General features: G+C 45.4%; 1 protein-coding gene across 2 annotated transcripts in view; it reads left to right on the top strand.

Annotated features, from left to right (window-relative positions):
• Nucleotides 1-5,168: 5,168 nt before the first annotated feature.
• The window catches only part of LOC121003407 (oocyte zinc finger protein XlCOF7.1-like), a 47,917-nt gene continuing 28,294 nt past the window's right edge, over nucleotides 5,169-24,791 (top strand). For both annotated transcript variants that reach the window (XM_040435250.1, XM_040435249.1), the window contains exons 1-4: nucleotides 5,169-5,266; nucleotides 13,201-13,355; nucleotides 13,438-13,626; nucleotides 13,701-13,824. In XM_040435250.1, the coding sequence (XP_040291184.1) occupies nucleotides 13,278-13,355; nucleotides 13,438-13,626; nucleotides 13,701-13,824 (391 nt within the window). In that variant the 5' untranslated portion in view covers nucleotides 5,169-5,266; nucleotides 13,201-13,277. The remainder of the gene's footprint in view (nucleotides 5,267-13,200; nucleotides 13,356-13,437; nucleotides 13,627-13,700; nucleotides 13,825-24,791) is intronic.

Raw genomic sequence — 24,791 nt, 5'->3', positions numbered from 1 at the left:
GAGCTTAACTGCAAACTTTACAACAGGTGTTTGATCCATGAACCATCCAATAAATTTCCTGGTTCAGTTAGAATTGATATTTAAACAGTCCTCCTCATCACGCTGTTCACATTTTGACATCATGAGAGCAAGACGACACCTAACAATTGATCAACAGTACCTCGCCACTGCGAGGCTTCAAGCAGGATGTTCTCAGTCAGAAGTGGTCACTGAGCTTAGTGTCACAGAGTTTCATCAGCAAGTTGCAACAGAGATACAGAGACTGGAAGAGTCACAGAAAGGCATAGTGGACGTCCTTTGACCACATCCAACACTGATGACTGCTTACTTATGAACAATGCCCTGTGGAACCAGATGATGAATGCCCACAACTCCAGGCACATTTAAGGGAGGTGAGAGGCATCCAAGTGTCATGTAAGAACATTCAAAACCATTTACATCAGCATGGTCTGCATGCTAGACGACTTTCAAGGGCACCCGACCACAGGCGTCTTCGTCTTGCATGGGCCAGGGAGCATCTACGTTGGACAATGGACCACTGGGCCTCAGTGCTGTTCACTGATGAAAGTCGATTCACGCTAAGCAGAATTGATGGCCCCCAACGATGTTGGAGATGTCCAGGAGAGTGCTATGCATTAGCCACTGTTGTCACCAGATGAGCCTTTGGTGGTTGTGGTGGTGTTACAGTGTGGGTAGGTGTGTCTAGTCAATGCAGAACTGCCCTACACTTTGTGAATGGTACAGTAAGAAGCCCATATTACCTGAATAACATCATTAATCCAGTCATTGTGCCTCTGCATTAACAACACAGGCCTAATTTCATCTACATGGACGCCAGCTCATCATTAGGGAACGGCTGCTGGAGACTGGAGTACCTCAAATGGAGTGGCCTGCGTTTTCTCCAGACCTGAATCCCATTGTAAACCTATGAGATCCGCTCAGTCGCTTTGTAGAGGCTTGTAACTCTGTATCCCGAAACCTCAATGACCTGAGGGCCACCGTTCAAGAAGAGAGGGATGTAATGCCTGAGCAGACAATAAGTCGACTTGTGAACAGCATGAGACGTTGTTGTCAAGCTGTAATTGATGCTCAAGGCCACATGACAAGTTACTGAGACACTGACATTTTTGTGGGGGTACCCACCACTGTTGTTGGCTTTTGTTTCAATAAATTGTTTGAGATGAGGAAATCACCATTGCTGCTTCTACTTAAATGTCCTACTTTCTTGATATAATATCACTGTAGTGCGAACTTTTTAAGTTTTCCATATATTTCAACAAAAAAATTTAAACTGCAGAATCAGGGTAATAGATTTTGAGTTTTGTTTGGCTGTTAACCCGTGCTGTGTTACAGAAACAATGGATTAAAATGGAAAATCTGGCAAAAAAAGTGAAATTTCATCTCCATTTTCCTTTCATTCTTGTGGAACACCTACAGGGCTAACAATGAATAACTTGAGGGGTGTAGTTTCTACAATGGGGTTATTTATGGGGGGTTTCCACTATGTAAGCCTCACAAAGTGACTTCAGACCTAAACTAGTCCTTAAAAAGTGGGTTTTGGAAAAAAAATTAAGAATTGTTTCTAAAATTCTGTCTTCTAATTAGGGATCGACCAATATTGATTTTTTAGGACCGATACCGATAATCTGTGAACTTTCAGGCCGATAGCCGATAATTTATACCGATATTCTTTTTTTGTTTTTTTTTTCGGAAAAAAAAATCCTACACAAATCTGCTGTTAAATTAACATGTTTATTGTTAACATTTAGATTTTTTTGCAAATCTTTCTTTTTCATTGGTGATATGAGTCAAATACAACAAATTGTACCACTTCTTTTTCTTTTTTAATATCAGTCAAAAGGTAACAACTTAGGCTACTTTCACACTAGCGTTGTTTTAATCCGGCGTTCAATTCCGACACCGGAACTGCCCGCCGGATCCGTAAAAACGTGTGAAAACGGATTACATTTGAATCCTGATCAGGATTTTGATCACAATGAAAAAATGCATTGGAAAAAACGGATCCGCCATTTATGGACTTTAACTTTTTTTTCACATTTTTCAGGCTTAACATGCAAAAGCCGGATCCGTTTTGACTGAACACACAGTGCCAGATCCGGCGTTAATGCAAGTCAATGGGAAAAAGGCCTGATCCGGCGTTCAGTCAAAGTGTTCAGGCTTTTTGGCCGGAGGTAAAAATACTGCATGCTACGTTTTTCTGAAAAGCCTGATCAGTCAAAAAGACTGAACTGAAGACATCCTGATGCATCCTGAAGGACTGACTCTCCATTCAGAATGCATTGGGATAAAACTGATCAGTTCTTTTCCGGATTTGAGCCCCTAGGACGGAACTCAGCGCCGGAAAAGAAAAACGCTAGTGTGAAAGTAGCCTAAGGCCTCTTTCACACTTGCGTTGTCCGGATCCGTCGTGCACTCCATTTGCCGGAGGTGCCCGCCGGATCCGTAACACCGCAAGTGAACTGAAAGCATTTGAAGACGGATCTGTCTTCAAAATGCGTTCAGTGTTACTATGGCACCCAGGACGCTATTAAAGTCCTGGCTGCCATAGTAGTAGTGGGGAGCAGTATACTTACCGTCCGTGCGGCTCCCGGGGCGCTCCAGAATGACGTCAGAGCGCCCCATGCGCATGGATGACGTGATCCATGCGATCACGTCATCCATGCGCGTGGGGCGCCCTGACGTCACTCTGAAGCGCCCCGGGAGCCGCACGGACGGTAAGTATACTGCTCCCCCGCTCCCCACTACACTTTACCATGGCAAACAGGACTTTAGCGTCCTGGCAGCCATGGTAACCATTCAGAAAAACTGTATGTGTGTAATATAATAAGGTATAGGAGTCCTTATATATACCTCATTATATTACACATATACAGTGTGTTATATTATATCATATACCTCGGTCATACTACATCATACACTCCTTAGAGTCCTTATATACCTGATAATAGTATACCATCATATACTGTGTTATATACCTCATATAACACATATACAGTGTGTTATATGTATTATATATACCTCATACTACATCATACACACATTACAATACAATTACATACTATATAATGTGGCACTGTGTATGATGTAGCACGGTCGAGGTATAGAATACATGATATAACACACTGTATAATAGTATATGAGCCTGAGGTATATAAGGTGATTCAGATTGTAGGTAACAAACTATGACGGCGCACGTATTTATTTTACCATGGCACAACTGTATATAGAGTCTAGACTAGACTGTAATGGTGGCAGCCGCAGGCACTCTGGTTCTCGCCTCTGCCCAACACTCTGACCGCCTCCAATGACGTCAGCGTCTGCTATGGAGTTCCGTTCGGCACGTTGCATGCAGACACGCCCACAAGCGTAGTCTCTCCTGTACTCCCGCGATAGTTGGCACTGGCAGCCGAAAGACATGGCTGGACTCAGACTTCGGGCGGCGTAAGCATTATCGGTGGTATCGGCAGTTTAGATGCCGATACCGATAACTTGCAAAAACATGAATATCGGCCGATAATATCGGCCAAACTGATAATCGGTCGATCCCTACTTCTAATGCCCTAAAAAAATAAAATGACATTTACAAAATGATGCCAACATAAAGTAGACATATGGGGAATGTAAAGTAATAAATACTTTATAAGGTATCACTATCTGATTTAAAAGCAGAAAAATAGAAATTTTGAAAATTTGGTAACATTTGGATTTTTTTTAATAAATAAAGTTTAACTATATCGACTCACATTTACCACTATCATGAAGTACAATGTGTCACGAGAAAACAATATCAGAATGGCTCGGATAAGTAAGGCTACTTTCACACTTGTGTTTTTAGTTTTTCGGTATTGAGTTCCGTCATAGGGGCTCAATACCGGAAAAAAACGCTTCAGTTTTGTCCCCATTTATTGTCAATGGGGACAAAAACTGAACAAAACGGAATACTCCAAAATGCATTCCGTTCCGTTTAGTTGCGTTCCCATACCGGAGAGCAAATCGCAACATGTTGTAGTTTGCTTTCCGTCCTGGGATGTGGCCATGACCCAAAGTGTAAGTCATTGGGGACAAATCCGTTTTCTCTGCCACAATCTAACACGGATCCGTCCTTTATTGACTTTCAGTGGAGTTAACGACGGATCCGTATTGGCAATGTTAAAGATGATACAACCGGATCCGTTCATAACGGATGCAGACGGTTGTATTATCAGTAACGGAAGCGTTTTTGCTGAACCCTGCCGGATCCAGTAAAAACGCTAGTGTGAAAGTAGCCTTAAAGTGTTCCAAAGTTATTACTACATAAAGTGACACATGTCAGATTTGCAAAACAAATAAATGACCTTGGCAGGAAGGTGAAAACTGGCCTGGGGTAGAAGGGGTTAAAAGGCAGTAAGGGAGTGCTGCTACTGGGGCATCTATGTGTATGGAGGGGGTACAAACAGGCACTGTACTGGGTTACCGTACGAAGGGGACTGAGTGTTTGGGTGCTGCTGTCTCGCCATTTTCAGGGTGGGGAGTTCTGACTTTCTGTCCTAGGTGAGCTAAAAAGGGTTCTCCAGGCTACAGATATCGATAGGTCATCAACCTCACATTGGTGGGCGTCCGACCCCCCACAGGTTAGAGGCCCTGAGTGGGAGCACAAGGCTCTGTACACTAGTGTCGGGGCTGGCTCCCTTCCACTTGTATCAGAGGTGAGCTGCAGTACCCCGGCATGGCCACTACACAATGTACAGTGCTGCTGGGGGTCAGACACCTGCCAATAGGACATGATGAACCAGAGGACTCCTACAGCTACTAGGGACCGTCACCCATGTGGCACTCTGCTGCTTCTTAGGACCCCGACATAAAAAGCCCACAGTTCACACCATACAAAGGAACCATCCCCCAGCTCATCGCCTCTATGCAGGAGGATCACATGACCATGACATCATGGAAGGTCCTTCACCCGGCACGGCCGCGATAACACCTACTAACACTGCCCATGAAGACACAGTCATTTCCGAAATGCTATTTTTCGCCACAAGTATCTCAGAGTCACCTGATCTCTTCACGTGACCTTCGGGGGTCCTTACACACTAGGGATAAGACTACCGATATCCCCCTGTATGTGACAAATCACATGACTGGGACATCATCAAAGGTCCTATATCCACTGCAATAGAGAGACGTCTACAATTGGTCTGTGCAGGCGACTGATCACGTGGCCATGACGTCATGAAAGGTCCTTAAATGTGAGATCCTTCTGGTACAGGTATAATAATGGTCGGGAGATGTGGGAATTGTATTCGTTGTTATATTGGGATTGTATCGTACTGTGTGTAATATACATATGTGTATGATATGTATGTCTCCACATGATGTGTAACATATAATCATACATCACTAGATATGTAATGAATGTGTTACTATACGGGTGTATACATTATCATTTTTTATATATAGCTGTTAGTTTCTTGACACTATAGCTGGCCCTACAATGGTAGCACTGTTATGGGGCCAAGTCTAGACATGCCTCATCAGGGATGGCGTGAGGGGTTGGTGGATTAGCTGGATTTTTTAGGGTGCCATTAAAGGGGTATTCCCATCACATACAATGGGGGCATATCGCTAGGCTATGCCCCCATTATCTGATAGGTGCGGGTCCCCCCTCTGGGACCTGCACCTACAAGGAGAACGGAGCGGGGAGAGCTGTGGCTGGAGGACCCCGGGTTTCCCAGGGTCTGTCCACCACCAAGCGCTGCTCCCATACAAATGAATAGGAGCGCACAGCGCACACGCTCGGCTATTTTCGGCGGCCCCATTGATTTCCCTGCTCTGTTCTTGTTGTAGGTGTGGGTCCCTAGCGATATGCCCCCATTGTATGTGAGTGCAAAACCCCTTTAAGATGGGTCGGGCTGTTTAAAGGGGTTTTCTGGGATTTTACTACTGATGACCTATCCTCAGGATAGGTCATCAGTATCTGATCGGTGGGGGTCTGACGCCTGGGACCCTCGCTGATCAGCTGTTTTTAGAAGGCAGCGGCGCTACTAGGAGCACCGCGACCTTCTCGCAGCTTACCAAGCACAGCTCCATACATTGTATAGCAGCTGTGCTTGGTATATAGTGCTCAGCCCCATAGATGTGAATGTGCTTAATACCAAGCACAACCGCTATATAATGTATGGCGCTGTGCTTGGTAAGCTGCGAGAAGGTCGCTATCCTATTTTTTAGAACAGTCCTATCCTATTTTTTGGGGCAAAAGGTGACAAAAAAATGGCAAATTGTGCATTTCTTATTATTTTTTCTGTTATGGCGTTCACCGCATAGGAGATATTGTTTAATATTTTAATAGTTTGGACTTTTTCAGACGTGGCGATATGTAATATGTTTTTTATTGTTCATATATTTTATATGTAAAAACTTTTTATTTAATAACTATTAGCCCTCTTAGGAGCTAGAACCCTTGTCCTATTCACCCTAATAGAGCTCTATCAGGGTGAATAGGACCTCACACTCTCCCTGCTGCCCTGTGCATAGTGCACACAGCAGCAGGGAGATTACCATGGCAGCCAGGGCTTCAGTAGTGTCCAGGCTGCCATGGTAACTGATCGGAGCCCTGTGATTTCACTCCTGGGACTCCGATCGGAAGCTGCCACTGCACCACCAATGAAGATACTGAGGAGGAGGGGACCCTCTGGCCACTGCCACCAATGGTTATAATACTGGGGTTGGGGGCGCACTGCACCACCAATGAGTATAATACTGAGGAGGGGGGCGCTCTGCGCCACCAATGACTATAATACTGGGGTGGGGGCTTACTGCACCTCCAATGAGTATAATACTGAGGAGGGGGGCGCTCTGCGCCACCAATGACTATAATACTGGGGTTGGGGGCGCACTGCACCACCAATGAGTATAATACCGAGGAGGGGGGCGCTCTGCGCCACCAATGACTATAATACTGGGGTGGGGGCGTACTGCACCTCCAATGAATATAATACTGGGGTTGAGGGGAGGGGCACACTGCGCCACCAATGAAGATACTGAGGAGGAGGGGACCCTCTGGCCACTGCCACCAATGATTATAATACTGGGGTTGGGGGCGCACTGCACCACGAATGAGTATAATACTGAGGAGGGGGCGCTCTGCGCCACCAATGACTATAAGACTGGGGTGGGGGCGTACTGCACCTCCAATGAATATAATACTGGGGTTGAGGGGAGGGGCACACTGCGCCACCAATGAAGATACTGAGGAGGAGGGGACCCTCTGGCCACTGCCACCAATGATTATAATACTGGGGTTGGGGGCGCTCTGCGCCACCAATGACTATAATACTGGGGTGGGGGCGTACTGCACCTCCAATGACTATAATACTGAGGAGGGGGGCGCTCTGCGCCACCAATGACTATAATACTGGGGTTGGGGGCGCACTGCACCACCAATGAGTATAATACTGAGGAGGGGGGCGCTCTGCGCCACCAATGACTATAATACTGGGGTGGGGGCGTACTGCACCTCCAATGAATATAATACTGGGTTTGGGGGGGGGGGGGCACCCTGCGCCACCAATGAAGATAATTAAACCATTAATACAAATGTAGGCGGTGGGTGCCGGCCGTTTCACATACCCAGCACCCGGCCTCCATGACAGGGCACCGCGATCCCGTTAATTAACTCCTCAGGTGCGGATCGGTGCTCCTGTCGGTTCACGCTGTTAGACCAGGAGCACGGTTCTCATATGAGAGCCGAGCCCTCACTCTCCGCTGCATGGGAGACCCGTTCAGTGCTTAGTCTGGGTCACAGTGAAAAGGCAGTGCCCAAGCCTAAGACCCCTTAGTAACCACCATAAAAAGGCGTATTGGTGGTCACTGAGGGATTTAAGAGGTTGTCCGACTACAATAAGTATTCCCTATCCACAGGGGCCCTACACTGATCACTAGAACGGGAGCCTGTTCATCCCATTTGAATGGAGCAGCATACATGTGTGCATGTTTGTCACTCCATTCAACTCTCTGGGAGTGATGGAGATAGCAGAGTACAAGTGCTCGATTATCTTTGGCATCTCCATACAGCTAATGTAGCATTAGCTTGCATGCATAACTGCTGCTTCATTCAAATCAAGGAGCATGGGTACCTGTTCTTGTGAGGGTGCACCAGCTGCTGGACTGCTCCTGATCAGACACTTATCCTCCATCCTATGCATATACCCCTTTTTAAGGATAATGTCTATAATGAGGAATTCCTTTTAGATGGGACTATCTGAACACATCACCAAAAAATGTTAGAAATGGGATGATGTTCTTCCCTGATGAGGTGGACCCACTAAGTATATATCTGGCATAGTTGAAGATCTTCACCACAAAAAAATTAGCAACGCCACACTTCGAAAAGAAAGTGGTAAATACAACCTTTATTAAATGTAAAATATTACAATGCAATACATAGATAATTATTTAAGACAGCAGCCATAACAAAATGGAGGACACAAAACCAAGGAGGAGGCTGAGGGGTCAGCACATGAGGGACACTGCGAACAGCATGAACAGAGCAGGCATCCACAATAACCTGTCAGTAAGGTGCATAAGCTCCCGGACAAAACCAAGGAATAAGAAAAAAGCACAAGTGACATGTGGAGAAACATAAAAGTAGTAAATACCCGCCGTGTGCTGGCTCCTCAGGCGCCGTTTCGCCAGACACGCTGGCTTCTTCCGGGGATGGTGTCCGGGGATAGTTGAAGATCTTGTAGCCGCACAGGTAAGCAGTGGTGGTGTAGCAGAGCTGTACATAGTGCTGTGGTATTCGGAAATGTAGACTTTGATGTAACAGGCTCAACTCATGAATGTGGCAGTGCTGGAGTGCCAGTGATGCAGTCAACAACCTACACTCCTCAACACCAAGCAGGACAAGCTGTAATGTTATGCAAATCGACGAAGTGGCAGGTGTCACTAAGATCTGCAAATGGTCAAATTGTCAAGCACCTAGCTCCAATCTGTGGCATGTGGGGAGAGCATAAAATCCAGATTGAAAGCAAAGTTTTTAAGCCATGTGAAACCTCAAAGATCAGATCACATTGTGTGGGATGACTTTGCTATGCTTTCTATTTGTTGATATGCCACTTACCACCACTTGGTGCAAACTGAGAGGGACAGAATCCTTGAAACCAGAGGCCTTGGTTTATCACTCCAGCAGATCCCTACTTGCCTAGGCTATCAGCACTGTTCAATGTTGTGTCCCTCGACTGTTAGGAGAACAGCAACGAATTGGAAGGACAGAGTGGATGAATAATCTTATAAGAATGGAGTGAAATCATCTATTCTGTGCTGCAAGTAAAATTGGACATCACATCCCAAGCCTAGGGTGGCAAACAGTGTCTACACAAACCATCAGAAGGTTTTCCATTGACACTATGCCACCTCTGTCAAGGGCTATCATGGTGCACAGCAGGATGGCAATGGAGACTGGAATAGAGTAGAGGTCTGTCCTTTTCAGTGATGAGCCCTGCTTTTGTCTCAGATGCAGTGATAGCCAGAGATTGGTCTGAAGACCATTTGGGCAATGCGTGAAGAGGCCTCCACAAGGGAACATTACGGAGGTGTTATAGGATGTGGTGCCATGATGTACGGTATCCTGACTCCTCTAGTCTTCATTTTATGTACACTAACATCTCGGTGTTACATTGATTTGGTCATGGTATGAGTAGTACGGCCATTTCTCGAATGTGTCTCGGGACTCATTTTTCTACAGGACCGTGCCAGGTAGCATGTTGCTTGTGCTGCTGTGAGCAGTCTGCTTGGCCTGAACTTGCCACCATGGCCGGCAGCATCTCTGGACTTCTCTCCCATCGAGCAGATCTGGGAGGTCATTGTTTGGCAATTGCAAAGGGAGCTGCCAATAGCGTATCTTGATGATTTACATGTCCAAATGCATTCAGTGTGGCAGAACATTCCTCGGACAAACTTTAATAACCTGGTTGATAGCATGTCAAGGCATGTAGTGTGTGTATTTCTGCGCGTGGGGCTCATAGTCAATTTTTATTTGCATATCATTAACTTGTCTATCGATCCTTTGATTTCCAGAATTACACGACTTTTCCTTCTTGGTGTTGCAATTTCAATATTGAGGAGTGTATATGTATATATATATATATATATATGAGGGGAGTGAGACAGTGTACAGGTTTATCCTCTAAGATTTATGCTACAGTTTGGATGACCTTCCTTAGCCAATCAGGGGGGAATTCTTTAGATATTTGTTCCCAATTTATTTAGTTTTTCCTAACTAGCCTATTCCTACTTTTATCTATGCCCCCGTTAGGCCAGAAATCCTGCTAATTAGCCTCTAGGAGCAGGGGGGATGGGCGTTGTTCCTGCTCCTAGAGTCTCCATTCTCCCACCTTTGTCGCCTCCCTCCAAGTCCTGATTGACAGGGCCAGGCAGCGCTCGCATCTGTCTGCCAGCCCTGTGCTCTGGTGAAATCTCGAGCCGTTCAGCATTCGGCGCAGGCGCGGTGAGGGAAAGACACTCGTAGTCTGCCAGCTTCCTCATTGCGCATGCGCCGAATACTGAACTGCGTGAGATTTCACCAGAGCACAGGGCTGGCAGACTGATGCGAGCGCTGCCTGGCCCTGTCAATCAGGACTTGGAGGAAGGCGACAAAGGTGGGAGAACGGAGCCTCTAGGAGCAGGAACAACGCCATCCCTGCTCCTAGAGGCTAATTAGCAAATTATAACAGTTAGATTTCTGGCATAACAGGGGCATGGATAAAAGTAGGAATAGGCTAGTTAGGTTTAGCTGACATTAGCACATTGCTAATGTCAGCTAGCTTAATAGGGTTAAATCTGGTGACAGAATCCCTTTAAGGGGTTGTGGCACTAGTGTGAGTGCTGTGTCCTTCATTATTTACCCGTACTTACTCTACATTATAAAGATGGCATTGCAGTGCAATTACAGCTGTTCTTTCCATTCACGTGAACTGCACAAAAAGCTGTGATATCCACTACAATGTAGACAGCATGCCGGTAATCGTTAAAGAGGACATACCACAAGGTAATGCAGAACAACTGATTGTTGGAGGTGCCGAGGATAGGTCATTAATATACTACTTTGAGTCTAAGCACCATTAAAGGGATGTTTCAGGATTTTAGTATTGATGGCCTATCCTCAGGACAGGCCATCAGTATCAGATTGGCGGGGATCCGATGTCCTGCAGCCCCACTAATTAGCTCTCACACCTCAACTACATAGCTCTGTCCAAAGCTGTGCACTTTAGGGGCATCTGGCGCTGAAGCTACGTGAAAACAACTGATCAGCCGGGGTCGCAGAGTGTTTTACCCTGCAGATCAGATATTGATGGCCTATCTTGAGCATAGGCAACGCAATCAGTATTAAAATCCCGGAATAGGCAATTGAAAAAGGAATGTATTAATAATTAAGTGAGTAACCACTACTGCTCAGCACACCACCTCACCACAGTGTGGGAGGTTCTACCTTTTATACCTGTCGGTTTCCTCTGCTTTGGGGTAGACCATCTCTCCTTGCGCACTCAAAATACATGTGAATCTAATAATCGCTATTTTTCTGCTCTAGACCACTAGGGACACTGTCATTAACCCCTTCTGTGCTCCATACCACCAGTAATGCAAACATTAGCCCCTTCATTGCCCTAAACCACAGGGATGCTATTATTAACCCATAAACTACCCTGCTAATTATTTGTTGCCATACAGCATTAGTGATGTGCATTTCCCAGTTTAGAGGTAACGGCCCTAGGTTCCTTGCCCACTTATAGGACGTTGGCTGTAGACTGAGGCATAATAAAAAGAGACATTGTAGGTAGCAAGTAAAAAAACGGACTTGGCAGCGCCAGGGGGCGAGCAGTATCTATTTAGAGGAATCAAAATATCTTCAAAGATTCACAGTCCCCCATACATCAACGGGTGGATATACTCTTAGCCCAAGGCACATGTATACAGGAATAATCTGTTCTGCTCATGTACCAGGACATCTACAGCTATGTCCTCAAATGTTCATTAACTATTGACATGCAGGCTGCAAATCTCTATGGCCCCTTTCACACGGGCGAGTATTCCGCGCAGATGCGATGCGGGAGGTGAGCGCATTGCACCCGCACTGAATACCGACCCATTCATTTCTATGGGGCTGTTCACATGAGCGGTAATTTTCACGCATCACTTGTGCGTTGCGTGAAAATCACAGCATGCTCTATATTCTGCGTTTTTCACGCAACGCAGGCCCCATAGAAGTAAATGGGGTTGCGTGAAAATCGCAAGCATCCATAAGCAAGTGCGGATGCGGTGCGATTTTCACGCACGGTTGCTAGGAGACGATCGGGATGGAGACCCGATCATTATTATTTTCCCTTATAACATGGTTATAAGGGAAAATAATAGCATTCTGAATACAGAATGCATAGTACAATGGTGCTGGAGGGGTTAAAAAAATAATAATAATAATTTAACTCACCTTAGTCCACTTGATCGCGCAGCCCGGCATCTTCTTCTGTCTCCTTTGCTGAACAGGACCTGTGGTGACGTCACTCCGGTCATCACATGATCATTTACCATGGTGATGGATCATGTGATGACCGGAGTGACGTCATCACAGGTCCTGTTCCTGTAATGAATGCTCACCACAGGTCCTGTTCAGCAAAGGAGACAGAAGGAGATGCCGGGCCGCGATCAAGTGGACTAAGGTGAGTTAAATTTTTATTTATTTATTTTTAACCCCTCCAGCGCTATTTTACTATGCATTCTGTATTCAGAATGCTATTATTTTCCCTTATAACCATGTTATAAGGGGAAATAACACAATCTACACAACCCCGATCCCAAGCCCGAACTTCTGTGAAGAATTTCGGGTTTGGGTACCAAACATGCGCGATTTTTCTCACGCGAGTGCAAAATGCAGTACAATGTTTTGCACTCGCGCGGAAAAATCGCGGGTGTTCCCGTATCGCCCGTCTGAAAGAGGCCTAACAGTAACTTACTCACATATTAAATTTAGTGCCATTCTCGTGATACCGTTGCATTGATTGCCTACAGTATGGATGTCACATGTCCATGTATTGCACGCCTGCACATGTAAACTGCAGTGTGGTAGAAGCAGACACCCGTGACACGTGTGTACATTACTGATAGCTTTGTGGGACCCCTCTTAAAATCACTTCTTTTTACCCTTTCAAGTTCCTGCACTATACAATCCTGGTGGTTCATGTATTCTTTACAACAAAGTTAACTGTTGCCCCACTGACCGCTCAAGAATGGATAAGGACAACTGCAAGATGGCTGACAGGATATTAAATCTCACCCTGGAGATCATCTACTTGCTAACTGGGAAGGTGAGAACTTCTGTAAATGATGTTGCATGACTTCTATGAATGTATGTAGTGATTTATTTAAGGGTCTCTCTTTCATACATAGGAGTATGCAGAGGTGCAGACATCTAGTGATTTTGTGACCCCTAACAGATATGCCCATGTGTCAGGAGGATGGGGAAAAGGCCAGAGTTCCCTTTTAAAGCCTCCAACTAATGTGCTGATATATGGCAAAAATAGTGCCCAGAAGATTGTAAAACTCACAAACAAGATCATAGAGCTGCTGACGGGAGAGGTGAGAAACGTAAGGAAAATACTAAGTAATGTCAAGGAGTATGTGAGAGATGACTATAATATTGTATATGTCAGGTTTCTATAAGGTATCAGGACGTTGCTGTGTATTTCACCATGGAGGAGTGGGAGTACTTAGAAGAGCACAAGGACCTGTACAAAGACATCATGATGGAGACTCAACAGACCCTCATGTCACTAGGTAAGAAGATGCCTTTTACTTACTAACTCCTCCAGGACCAGTCCAATTTTTAGGTTTTCCTTTTTCTTCCCACATTCCAAGAGCTATAACTTTTTTACTTTTATGTTCCCCTACCCATATGAGGGCTTGTTTTTTGCTGGACAAGTTTTATTTTTAATAGCACCATTCAGTTTGCCATATCATGTAATAAGAAAAGAGAAAAAAAAACTCCTTACGAGGTGAAGTTGGAAAAAACAAACTACAAAATTCTGCCAGTGTTTACAGGATTACAGTGATACTGAAGTGATATACTAATGCATCTTAATAAATTAGAATAACATTGAAAAGTTAAAGAAGTTTTCTGAGATTTTTTAAACTGATAACCTATGCTATGGATAGGTTATCAGTATCTGAACGGTGGGGTCCGACACCTGGGACCCCCACCAACCAGCTGTTTGAGAAGGCAGCGGCACTCTTGTGAGGCCAGTGACGACACGTTCCTCCATCATGTAGCCTAGGAGCAGCTCATTCCCATTCAAGTGAATTGGCCTGAGCGTGATACTAAGCACAGCCGCGATACAGTGTACGGCGCTGTGCTTGACGAGAAGCCAAAGGCGCTCACAGGAGCACCACTGCCTTCACAAAACAGCTGATCGGTGGGGGTCCTGGATTTCAGATCCCACCAATCAGATACTGATGACCTATAGCTCATCAGTAAAAAAAATTAAATCCTGGAAGACCCTTTTTATTTCAAAAAGTGAAACTCATGTATTCTATAGATTCATTACTCACAGAGATCTATTTCAAGTATTTATTTATTTTAATGTTGGTTGTTACGGCTTACATCTAATGAAAACCCAAATGTCAGTATCTCAGAAAATGTGAATATTGTGAAAAAGTTTTATACTATAGACTTATGGTGTCATGCTCTAATCAGCTAATCAATAGAAAACACCTGAAGGGGGTTCCCTAAGCCTTTAACTGCTCCCTCTGGTTGAGTAGACTACACAATCATGGGGAAACTGCTGACTTGACAGTTGTCCAGTAGACAATCATTGACACCCTCCACAAGGAGGGTAGGCCACAAAAGGCCATTGCTACAGAAGCTGTCTGTTTACAGAGTGCTGTATTCAAGCATATTAATGGAAAGTTGAGTGAAGGAAAAAGTGTGGTAGAAAAAGCTGCACAAGCAACATGGATGTCGGCAGCCTTAATTGTAAAATAATTAAGTAATGTCATAGGCATATTTCTGCTATTTAAGGACTCTATAGTGACAGGGAGTGTTTCATAGGATTGATGCGTATGTGGTGCCAATATTCAAAAGAGGGTGAAAAACAGTGCCTGTAAACTATAGGCATCTGTTGTGGGTAAAGTGTTTGGGGGTTTTCAGAGATGCTATCTTTGAGTACCTCAACGAAAATAACTGTATAACGCCATATCAGCATGGCTTCATGAGTGATTGGTCCTATCATACTAATGTAATCAGTTTGATACTGTGCCATATACACTCACCTAAAGGATTATTAGGAACACCATACTAATACGGTGTTGGACCCCCTTTTGCCTTCAAAACTGCCTTAATTCTACGTGGCATTGATTCAACAAGGTGCTGATAGCATTCTTTAGAAATGTTGGCCCATATTGATAGGATAGCATCTTGCAGTTGATGGAGATTTGAGGGATGCACATCCAGGGCACGAAGCTCCCATTCCACCACATCCCAAAGATGCTCTATTGGGTTGAGATCTGGTGATGTGGGGGCCATTTTAGTTCAGTGAACTCATTGTCATGTTCAAGAAACCAATTTGAAATGATTCGAGCTTTGTGACATGGTGCATTATCCTGCTGGAAGTAGCCATCAGAGAATGGGTACATGGTGGTCATGAAGGAATGGACATGGTCAGAAACAATGCTCAGGTAGCCCGTGGCATTTAAACGATGCCCAATTGGCACTAAGGGGCCTAAAGTGTGCCCAGAAAACATCCCCCACACCATTACACCACCACCACCAGCCTGCACAGTGGTAACAAGGCATGATGGATACATGTTCTCATTCTGTTTACGCCAAATTCGGACTCTACCGTTTGAATGTCTCAACAGAAATCGAGACTCATCAGACCAGGCAACATTTTTCCAGTCTTCAACAGTCCAATTTTGGTGATCCCGTGCAAATTGTAGCCTCTTTTTCTTATTTGTAGTGGAGATGAGTGGTACCCGGTGGGGTCTTCTGCTGTTGTAGCCCATCCGCCTCAAGGTTGTGCGTGTTGTGGCTTCACAAATGCTTTGCTGCATACCTCGGTTGTAACGAGTGGTTATTTCAGTCAACGTTGCTCTTCTATCAGCTTGAATCAGTCGGCCCATTCTCCTCTGACCTCTAGCATCCACAAGGAATTTTCGCCCACAGGACTGCCGCATACTGGATGTTTTTCCCTTTTCACACCATTCTTTGTAAACCCTAGAAATGGTTGTGCGCGAAAATCCCAGTAACTGAGCAGATTGTGAAATACTCAGACCGGCCCGTCTGGTACCAACAACCATGCCACGCTCAAAATTGCTTAAATCACCTTTCTTTCCCATTCTGACATTCAGTTTGGAGTTCAGGAGATTGTCTTGACCAGGACCACCCCCCTAAATGCATTGAAGCAACTGCCATGTGATTGGTTGACTAGATAAATGCATTAATGAGAAATAGAACAGGTGTTCCTAATAATTCTTTAGGTGAATGTAAAAGGTTGGTACATAAAATGAGAATGCTTGGACTGGGGGAAAATGTGTGTATTGTGGGTAAGTATGGGCAGCACGGTGGCTCCTTGCAACATCTGCATGAAGTTTGTATGTATGTGTTTGTGTGGGTTCCTCCGGGTACTCCGGTTTCCTCACACACACCAAAGACGTACTGATAGGGGACTTGTTGTGAGACCCATTGGGGACAGTGTGATGCTAATGTCTGTAAAGCACTGTGGAATATAGATATATAAATGCGTAAAATAAATAAAAAATAACTGGCTCAGTGATAGAAAACAGAGGGTGGTTATTAATGGTACACACTCAGATTGGGTCACTGTCACTAGTGAGGTAGCACAGGGGTCTCTCTTCAATATATTTATTAATGATCTTGTAGAAGGCTTGCACAGTAAAATATCAATTTTTTTGCTGACGATGTTAAACTGTGTAAAGTATTTGACATGGAAGAGGACAGTGTACTGTTACAAATGGATCTGGATAGATTGGAGGCTTGGGCAGAGAAGTGGCAGATGAGGTTTAACACTAACAAATGTAAGGTTATGCACATGGGAAGGAATAATGCAAGTCACCCGTACATACTAAATGGTAAAACACTGGGTAACACTTACTGTACATTGGAAAGGAATTTTAGTGTGTCAGTTATTCATGGCAATTTTTTTTCACTGTCATGTGAATGTAGCCGTAGTCTTTCGTATGTTTTACTACTAAAAACTATATAAAACTGTTGAAAAAAAATCTGAATGTTTGATTAGCATCGCCATATTCTGACATCCGTAAGAAATTAAGTTTTCATTTTTACAGCTAAGTTTTATTCTATGAAATGCCTGTTGGTTGAAAGTGCTCACTGTACCCCTTAAAATTCATTGGGTGGTGTAGTCTCCAAAATGTGGACACTTTTTGGGGGTTTTCACTGTAGGAGTACCTCAGAGTCTCTTTAAATGTAACATGGCGCCCAGAGACCATTCCAGCAAAATCTGTCCTCCAAAAACCATATGGCTCTCCTTGTCTTCTAAGCCCTGTTGTGTGCCCATGCAACAATTTATAACCACATATGTGGTGTTTCTGTAAACTGCAGAATCAGGGTAATAAATATTGAGTCCACATGAAAAGAAAAGAAGCTCTAGCACCAGTTGTAGATGTTTTTGCGGTCCCGATCTTTATTCACCAAAATTGTTCAAGGTATATACAAAATACAGTGGCACTGATTCCCACTCTTCCCCAGTTGATTTACGCATTTCGAACAGTAGTGTTTTTAGAACACTACTGTTCGAAACGCGTATATCAACTTGGGAAGAGTGGGAATCAGTGGCACTGTATTTTGTATATACCTTGAACAATTTTGGTGAATAAAGATCGGGACCGCAAAAACATCTACAACTGGTGCTGGAGCTTATTTTCTTTTCATGTGGACTTACATCAGGACTGGCTTGGGTCCGTTCCGTGCACCGCTTCACAGGATGAATATGGGTGAGCTGGCTGTTGGAGGGTGTTTTGGTACCATTCTTTATTCATGGCTGTGTTTTTGGGCAAAATTGTGAGTGAGCCCACTCCCTTGGATGAGAAGCAACCCCACACATGAATGGTATCAGGATGCTTTACTGTTGGCATGACACAGGACTGATGGTAGAGCTCACCTTTTATTCTCCGGACAAGCCTTTTTCCAGATGCCCCAAACAATCGGAAAGAGGCTTCATCAGAGAATATGACTTTGCCCCAGTCCTCAGCAGTCCATTCACCATACTTTCTGCAGAAGATCAATCTGTCCCTGATGTTTTTTTTGGAGAGAAGTGGCTTCTTTGCTGGCCTTCTTGACACCAGGCCATCCTCCAAAAGTCTTCGCCTCACTGTGCGTGCAGATGCGCTCACACCTGCCTGCTGCCATTCCTGAGCAAGCTCTGCACTGGTAGCACTCCGATCCTGCAGCTGAATCCTCTTTAGGAGACGATCCTGGCGCTTGCTGGACTTTCTTGGACGCCCTGAAGCCTTCTTAACAAGAATTGAACCTCTTTCCTTGAAGTTCTTGATGATCCTATAAATTGTTGATTGAGGTGCAATCTTAGTAGCCACAATATCCTTGCCTGTGAAGCCATTTTTATGCAACGCAATGATGGCTGCACGCGTTTCTTTGCAGGTCACCATGGTTAACAATGGAAGAACAATGATTTCAAGGATCACCCTCCTTTTAACATGTCAAGTCTGCCATTTTAACCCAATCAGCCTGACATAATGATCTCCAGCCTTGTGTCACGGCTGTATGTGGGCAACAATAGTAATACACAGTACAGAGCTACTGACTGGACCCAGAACTAGGGAGGATAACGGGTGACCCCTGTCCGACCCTCAACGCTCTCCCTATTCTGCTAAAGCACATGCCCGGATCCAAATGGCGGAAAGAGGCATGCCCACGTGCCTAAGACTAATGACCACTGTAACCCCTACAATAGTGGAAGGGGCACGGCCACCAGTGCCCTACTCAGTATATGGAGGGAACCGTGGCCACCTCAGATCCAGTCAGAAAATAAACAGGAACACAACAATGTCTGCACACTTAGCTGACGGTGTTGCAGCCGCAGAGAAGATGGATCCAAGGACAGGCTGGCAATATCCGGAGTGCTAGCTGCAGCAGAACACAGGTCCAGTGAACTGATAGCTACAAGTGAAGAAACTAAAGCCAGAGCTACAACTGAAGTGAGAACTATAATCCACATCCTATCATAGGAGGAGGGGTGATATAAAGAGAGGAAAATCAAACACATGAAGGACAGCTGTGGTGAAAGAAACCAAAAGTAAACAGAGTAGTGAGAACTCCTCCCAGCTCTAGTAGTGACATCATCACAGGGGTGGAGAAACAGAGCTGTGAGAACGTCCCAAAGCTCTGGTAGTGACAGTACCCCCCCCCTCTACGGGTGGACTCCGGACACCCAGGACCCACCTTCTCAGGATGAGCCCTATGAAATGCCCTGATGAGGCGAGTGGCTTTAATGTCCGACACCGGAACCCACATCCTCTCCTCAGGACCATACCCCTTCCAATGAACGAGGTACTGAAGAAAACCGCGGACCATGCGAGAGTCCACAATTCTGGAAACCTCAAACTCCAGATTGCCATCAACCAAAATCGGAGGAGGAGGCAAAGAGGAGGGTACCGTGGGCTGGACATATGGTTTTAAGAGAGATCTGTGAAATACATTATGTATCTTCCAAACCCGTGGAAGATCAAGACGGAAGGCAACAGGATTGATGACTGACAAGATTTTATAAGGCCCAATAAACTTGGGACCCAATTTCCAGGAGGGAACCTTTAACTTAATGTTTCTAGTAGACAACCACACCAGATCACCCACATTCAGGTCCGGACCAGGCACACGTCTCTTATCAGCCACACGCTTATACCTCTCACTCATCTTTTTAAGATTACCCTGAATCTTTTGCCAAATGGTAGACAAAGACGAGGAAAATCTCTCCTCCTCAGGTAAACCAGAAAGAGCCCCTCCCGAGAATGTCCCAAACTGTGGATGGAACCCATATGCACCAAAGAATGGTGACTTATCAGAAGATTCCTGACGACGGTTGTTCAGAGCAAACTCAGCAAGAGGGAGAAATGAACACCAATCCTCCTGGTTCTCTGAAACAAAACAGCGCAAATATGTCTCCAGATTCTGATTGAGGCGCTCAGTCTGACCATTCGACTGCGGATGAAAAGCAGAAGAGAAGGACAGCCGAACCCCCAGGCGAGAACAGAAAGCCTTCCAGAACCTGGACACAAACTGCGTGCCTCTATCGGAAACAATATCAGAGGGAATGCCGTGCAATTTAACAATATGGTCGACAAAAGCTTGCGCCAACGTTTTAGCATTAGGTAAACCAGGGAAAGGTACGAAATGAGCCATCTTGCTAAAACGGTCCACCACCACCAGGATCACCGACTTCCCCGAGGAACGAGGAAGATCCGTGATAAAGTCCATGGACAGGTGTGTCCAAGGACGGGAAGGAATGGGTAACGGGAGAAGGGAACCTGAAGGCCGTGAACGAGGGACCTTAGCGCGAGCGCACGTCTCACAAGCAGCCACAAAACCCTCCACCGACTTACGAAGAGCCGGCCACCAAAATCTCCGAGCAATGAGATCCACCGTGGCTCTACTCCCGGGGTGACCAGCAAGAACCGTATCATGATGCTCCTTAAAGAGTTTGTGACGTAGCTCAGGAGGCACGAACAACTTCCCAGAAGGACAACGGGCAGGTGTCTCAGTCTGGGCAGCCTGGACCTCGGCCTCCAAATCGGAATATAGAGCAGAAACAACTACCCCCTCCGCCAAAATGGGACCCGGGTCCTCAGAGTTTCCTCCTCCCGGAAAACAGCGAGAGAGAGCATCAGCCTTCACATTTTTTATCCCAGGTCGGAATGTAACAACAAAATTGAATCTGGAGAAGAACAGAGACCATCTGGCCTGTCTCGGATTCATACGCCTGGCCGACTCCAAGTATGCCAGATTCTTATGGTCGGTAAAAACGGTGATAGGGTGCCTGGCCCCCTCCAACCAATGGCGCCATTCCTCGAAAGCCAACTTGATGGCCAACAACTCCCTATCGCCCACATCATAGTTTCTCTCTGCCGGGGAGAGTTTTTTAGAGAAAAAGGCACAGGGTCGCCACTTGGCAGGGGAAGGGCCCTGGGACAAAACCGCACCCACACCCACCTCGGAAGCATCCACCTCAACAATAAAAGGTAAGGAAACATCGGGATGCACCAAGACGGGAGCAGACGCAAAATTCTCTTTAATCTTAGAAAAGGCTGCAAGCGCCTCCTCCGACCAAGAGGAAAAATCCGCCCCCTTTTTTGTCATGTCAGTGAGGGGTTTGACAACAGAGGAATAATTCAAAATGAACTTTCTGTAATAGTTCGCAAAACCCAGAAAGCGCATCAATGCCTTCTGATTCTCAGGAAGCTCCCACTCAAGTACAGCACGGACCTTCTCGGGATCCATGCGAAAACCAGAAGCAGAGAGGAGAAAACCCAGAAATTGAATCTCCGATACCATAAAAAGACATTTCTCCAGCTTGGCGTACAATTTATTTTCCCGCAGAATCTGCAGAACCTGAAAAAGATGATCCTGATGGGTCTGAACATCAGGGGAAAAAATCAAAATATCATCAAGATACACCAATACAAATTTCCCCATTAAATGATAGAAAATACTATTAACAAAATGCTGAAAGACGGCCGGAGCATTCATCAGGCCGAAAGGCATAACGAGATTCTCGAAATGCCCGTCAGGGGTATTAAAGGCCGTTTTCCATTCATCCCCCTCTCTGACCCTGACCAGGTTGTACGCGCCTCTCAAATCCAATTTGGAAAACACCTTGGCCCCAACAATTTGATTGAAGAGGTCCGGGATCAGAGGAAGGGGATAGGGATCGCGAATCGTGATACGGTTCAGCTCCCTAAAATCTAGGCAAGGTCTCAGAGAGCCATCTTTCTTTTTAACAAAAAAAAAACCCGCGGCCACAGGTGACTTTGAGGGACGAATATGCCCCTTTTCGAGACTCTCGGAGATGTAAGTTCGCATAGCGATTCTTTCCGGTTGTGAGAGATTGTAGAGGCGTGCTTTTGGCAGCTTGGCGCCAGGAATGAGGTTAATGGGACAGTCAAACTCCCGGTGAGGAGGTAGCTCCTGAACACCGCTCTCGGAAAACACGTCCGAGAAATCAGAGAGAAATGATGGCACCGTTTTAGTAGACACCTCTGCAAAAGTCGCTGTGAGACAATTCTCTCTACAAAAGTCACTCCACTCATTTATTTGCCTTCCTTGCCAATCAATAGTGGGGTTATGTCTAGTGAGCCAGGGTAACCCCAAAACTAGAGGAGACGGCAATCCGTTAAGGACAAAACAAGATATATCCTCCACATGAGTGTCACCTACAGCTAGCCGGATATTGTGAACAATGCCTTTCAGAGATCTCTGTGAGAGTGGAGCAGAGTCAATAGCAAAAACAGGTATATCTTTATCTAATGTGCAAACCTGAAAACCATGCATGGCTACAAATTGAGTGTCAATAAGATTGACGGCCGCTCCACTATCGACAAAAATCTCACAAGAAATGACTTTGCTCTCTAGCGCCACCCTGGCAGACAGGAGAAAACGGGAACTGCAGGTCAGAGGAAAAGCATCAAATCCTACATCAACTTTGCCCAAAGTAGCAGATGAAGCAGAACTTGATGATTTACCTTTTGAGATTTTTCTCTTATTATCGCTCTTAGTACGGTTCAAGAATCTCCTAGATGGACAAACATTTGCCAAATGACCTATGCCCCCACAACAAAAACAGACCATACTCTGAGGACTAAATCCTCTTTTATCAGGGGCAAGTCGAGCTAGCTGCATGGGCTCCTCCTCAGAGGGGAGCGAGACAGGATGAGGCCCCTGCACACTGAATGAGTCCGCACCACTTCCCCTAGACTGACAATGGCTGGACAGAGAGGTCTCGTTTCTTTCTCTTAGACGCCTGTCAAGGCGTACCGCCAATGACATGGCAGACTCTAAGGACGTTGGTCTCTCATGGAAAGCAAACGCATCTTTTAATCTCTCCGAGAGACCATGACAGAACTGACTCCGGAGTGCAGCATCATTCCAACCCGAATCAGCTGCCCATCTCCGAAATTCAGAACAATAAAGCTCCGCAGACCGTTTGTTCTGGCATAAAACACGTAGGTTAGATTCGGCCAGAGCAACACGATCCGGGTCATCATAAATCTGCCCCAGGGCCACAAAAAATCCCTCCACGGATCGAAGGGAGGGATCCCCTGATGGCAGCGAAAAAGCCCAAGTCTGAGCATTACCCCTGAGCAGGGAGATGACAATCCTCACCCTCTGCTCTTGATTACCAGAAGAGTGAGGACACAAGCAAAAATGGAGTTTGCATGCCTCTCTGAAACGAACAAAATTCTCACTGCCCCCGGAGAACGTCTCCGGAAGTGAGACCTTTGGCTCGCAACAGACTCCATGAGCCGGAGCAGGGCCCAATGCTTGAAGCTGAGTCATAGATTGACGGAGATCCGCTACTTCCAAAGAAAGACCCTGCATGCGGTCAACCAGGCCAGAAAGCGGATCCATGTCAAAAAAGGACAGTTTTGGTGGATTATAATGTCACGGCTGTATGTGGGCAACAATAGTAATACACAGTACAGAGCTACTGACTGGACCCAGAACTAGGGAGGATAACGGGTGACCCCTGTCCGACCCTCAACGCTCTCCCTATTCTGCTAAAGCACATGCCCGGATCCAAATGGCGGAAAGAGGCATGCCCACGTGCCTAAGACTAATGACCACTGTAACCCCTACAATAGTGGAAGGGGCACGGCCACCAGTGCCCTACTCAGTATATGGAGGGAACCGTGGCCACCTCAGATCCAGTCAGAAAATAAACAGGAACACAACAATGTCTGCACACTTAGCTGACGGTGTTGCAGCCGCAGAGAAGATGGATCCAAGGACAGGCTGGCAATATCCGGAGTGCTAGCTGCAGCAGAACACAGGTCCAGTGAACTGATAGCTACAAGTGAAGAAACTAAAGCCAGAGCTACAACTGAAGTGAGAACTATAATCCACATCCTATCATAGGAGGAGGGGTGATATAAAGAGAGGAAAATCAAACACATGAAGGACAGCTGTGGTGAAAGAAACCAAAAGTAAACAGAGTAGTGAGAACTCCTCCCAGCTCTAGTAGTGACATCATCACAGGGGTGGAGAAACAGAGCTGTGAGAACGTCCCAAAGCTCTGGTAGTGACACCTTGTGCTCGTCAACATTCTCACCTGAGTTAACAAGACGATTACTGAAATGATCTCAGCAGGTCCTTTAATGACAGCAATGAAATGCAGTGGAAAGTTTTTTTTGGGATTAAGTTAATTTTCATGGCAAAGAAGGACTATGCAATTCATCTGATCACTCTTCATAACATTCTGGAGTATATGCAAATTGCTATTATAAAAACTTAAGCAGCAACTTTTCCAATTTCCAATATTTATGTAATTCTCAAAACTTTTGGCCACGACTGTACACTATGCGGTAAAATTGTTATCTTCATTCTCTAGGTCAGTATGGTTACAACTATACCACACTTGTATAATTTTTCTTGCTTTTTAATACTGAAAAAATTAAAACCTTTGAGAAAAATTAAATACATTTATCACAATATTTTGACCGCTATAACTTTTTTTTTTGTTATGTGTAAGGGGTTGTGTGAG

The sequence above is a fragment of the Bufo bufo genome, chromosome 6 (assembly GCF_905171765.1).
Source record: "Bufo bufo chromosome 6, aBufBuf1.1, whole genome shotgun sequence".
NCBI classification, from domain to species: Eukaryota; Metazoa; Chordata; class Amphibia; order Anura; family Bufonidae; genus Bufo; species Bufo bufo.
The sequence above is the reverse complement of the archived record's forward strand: the minus strand, read 5'-3'. Positions and strand labels throughout refer to the sequence as shown.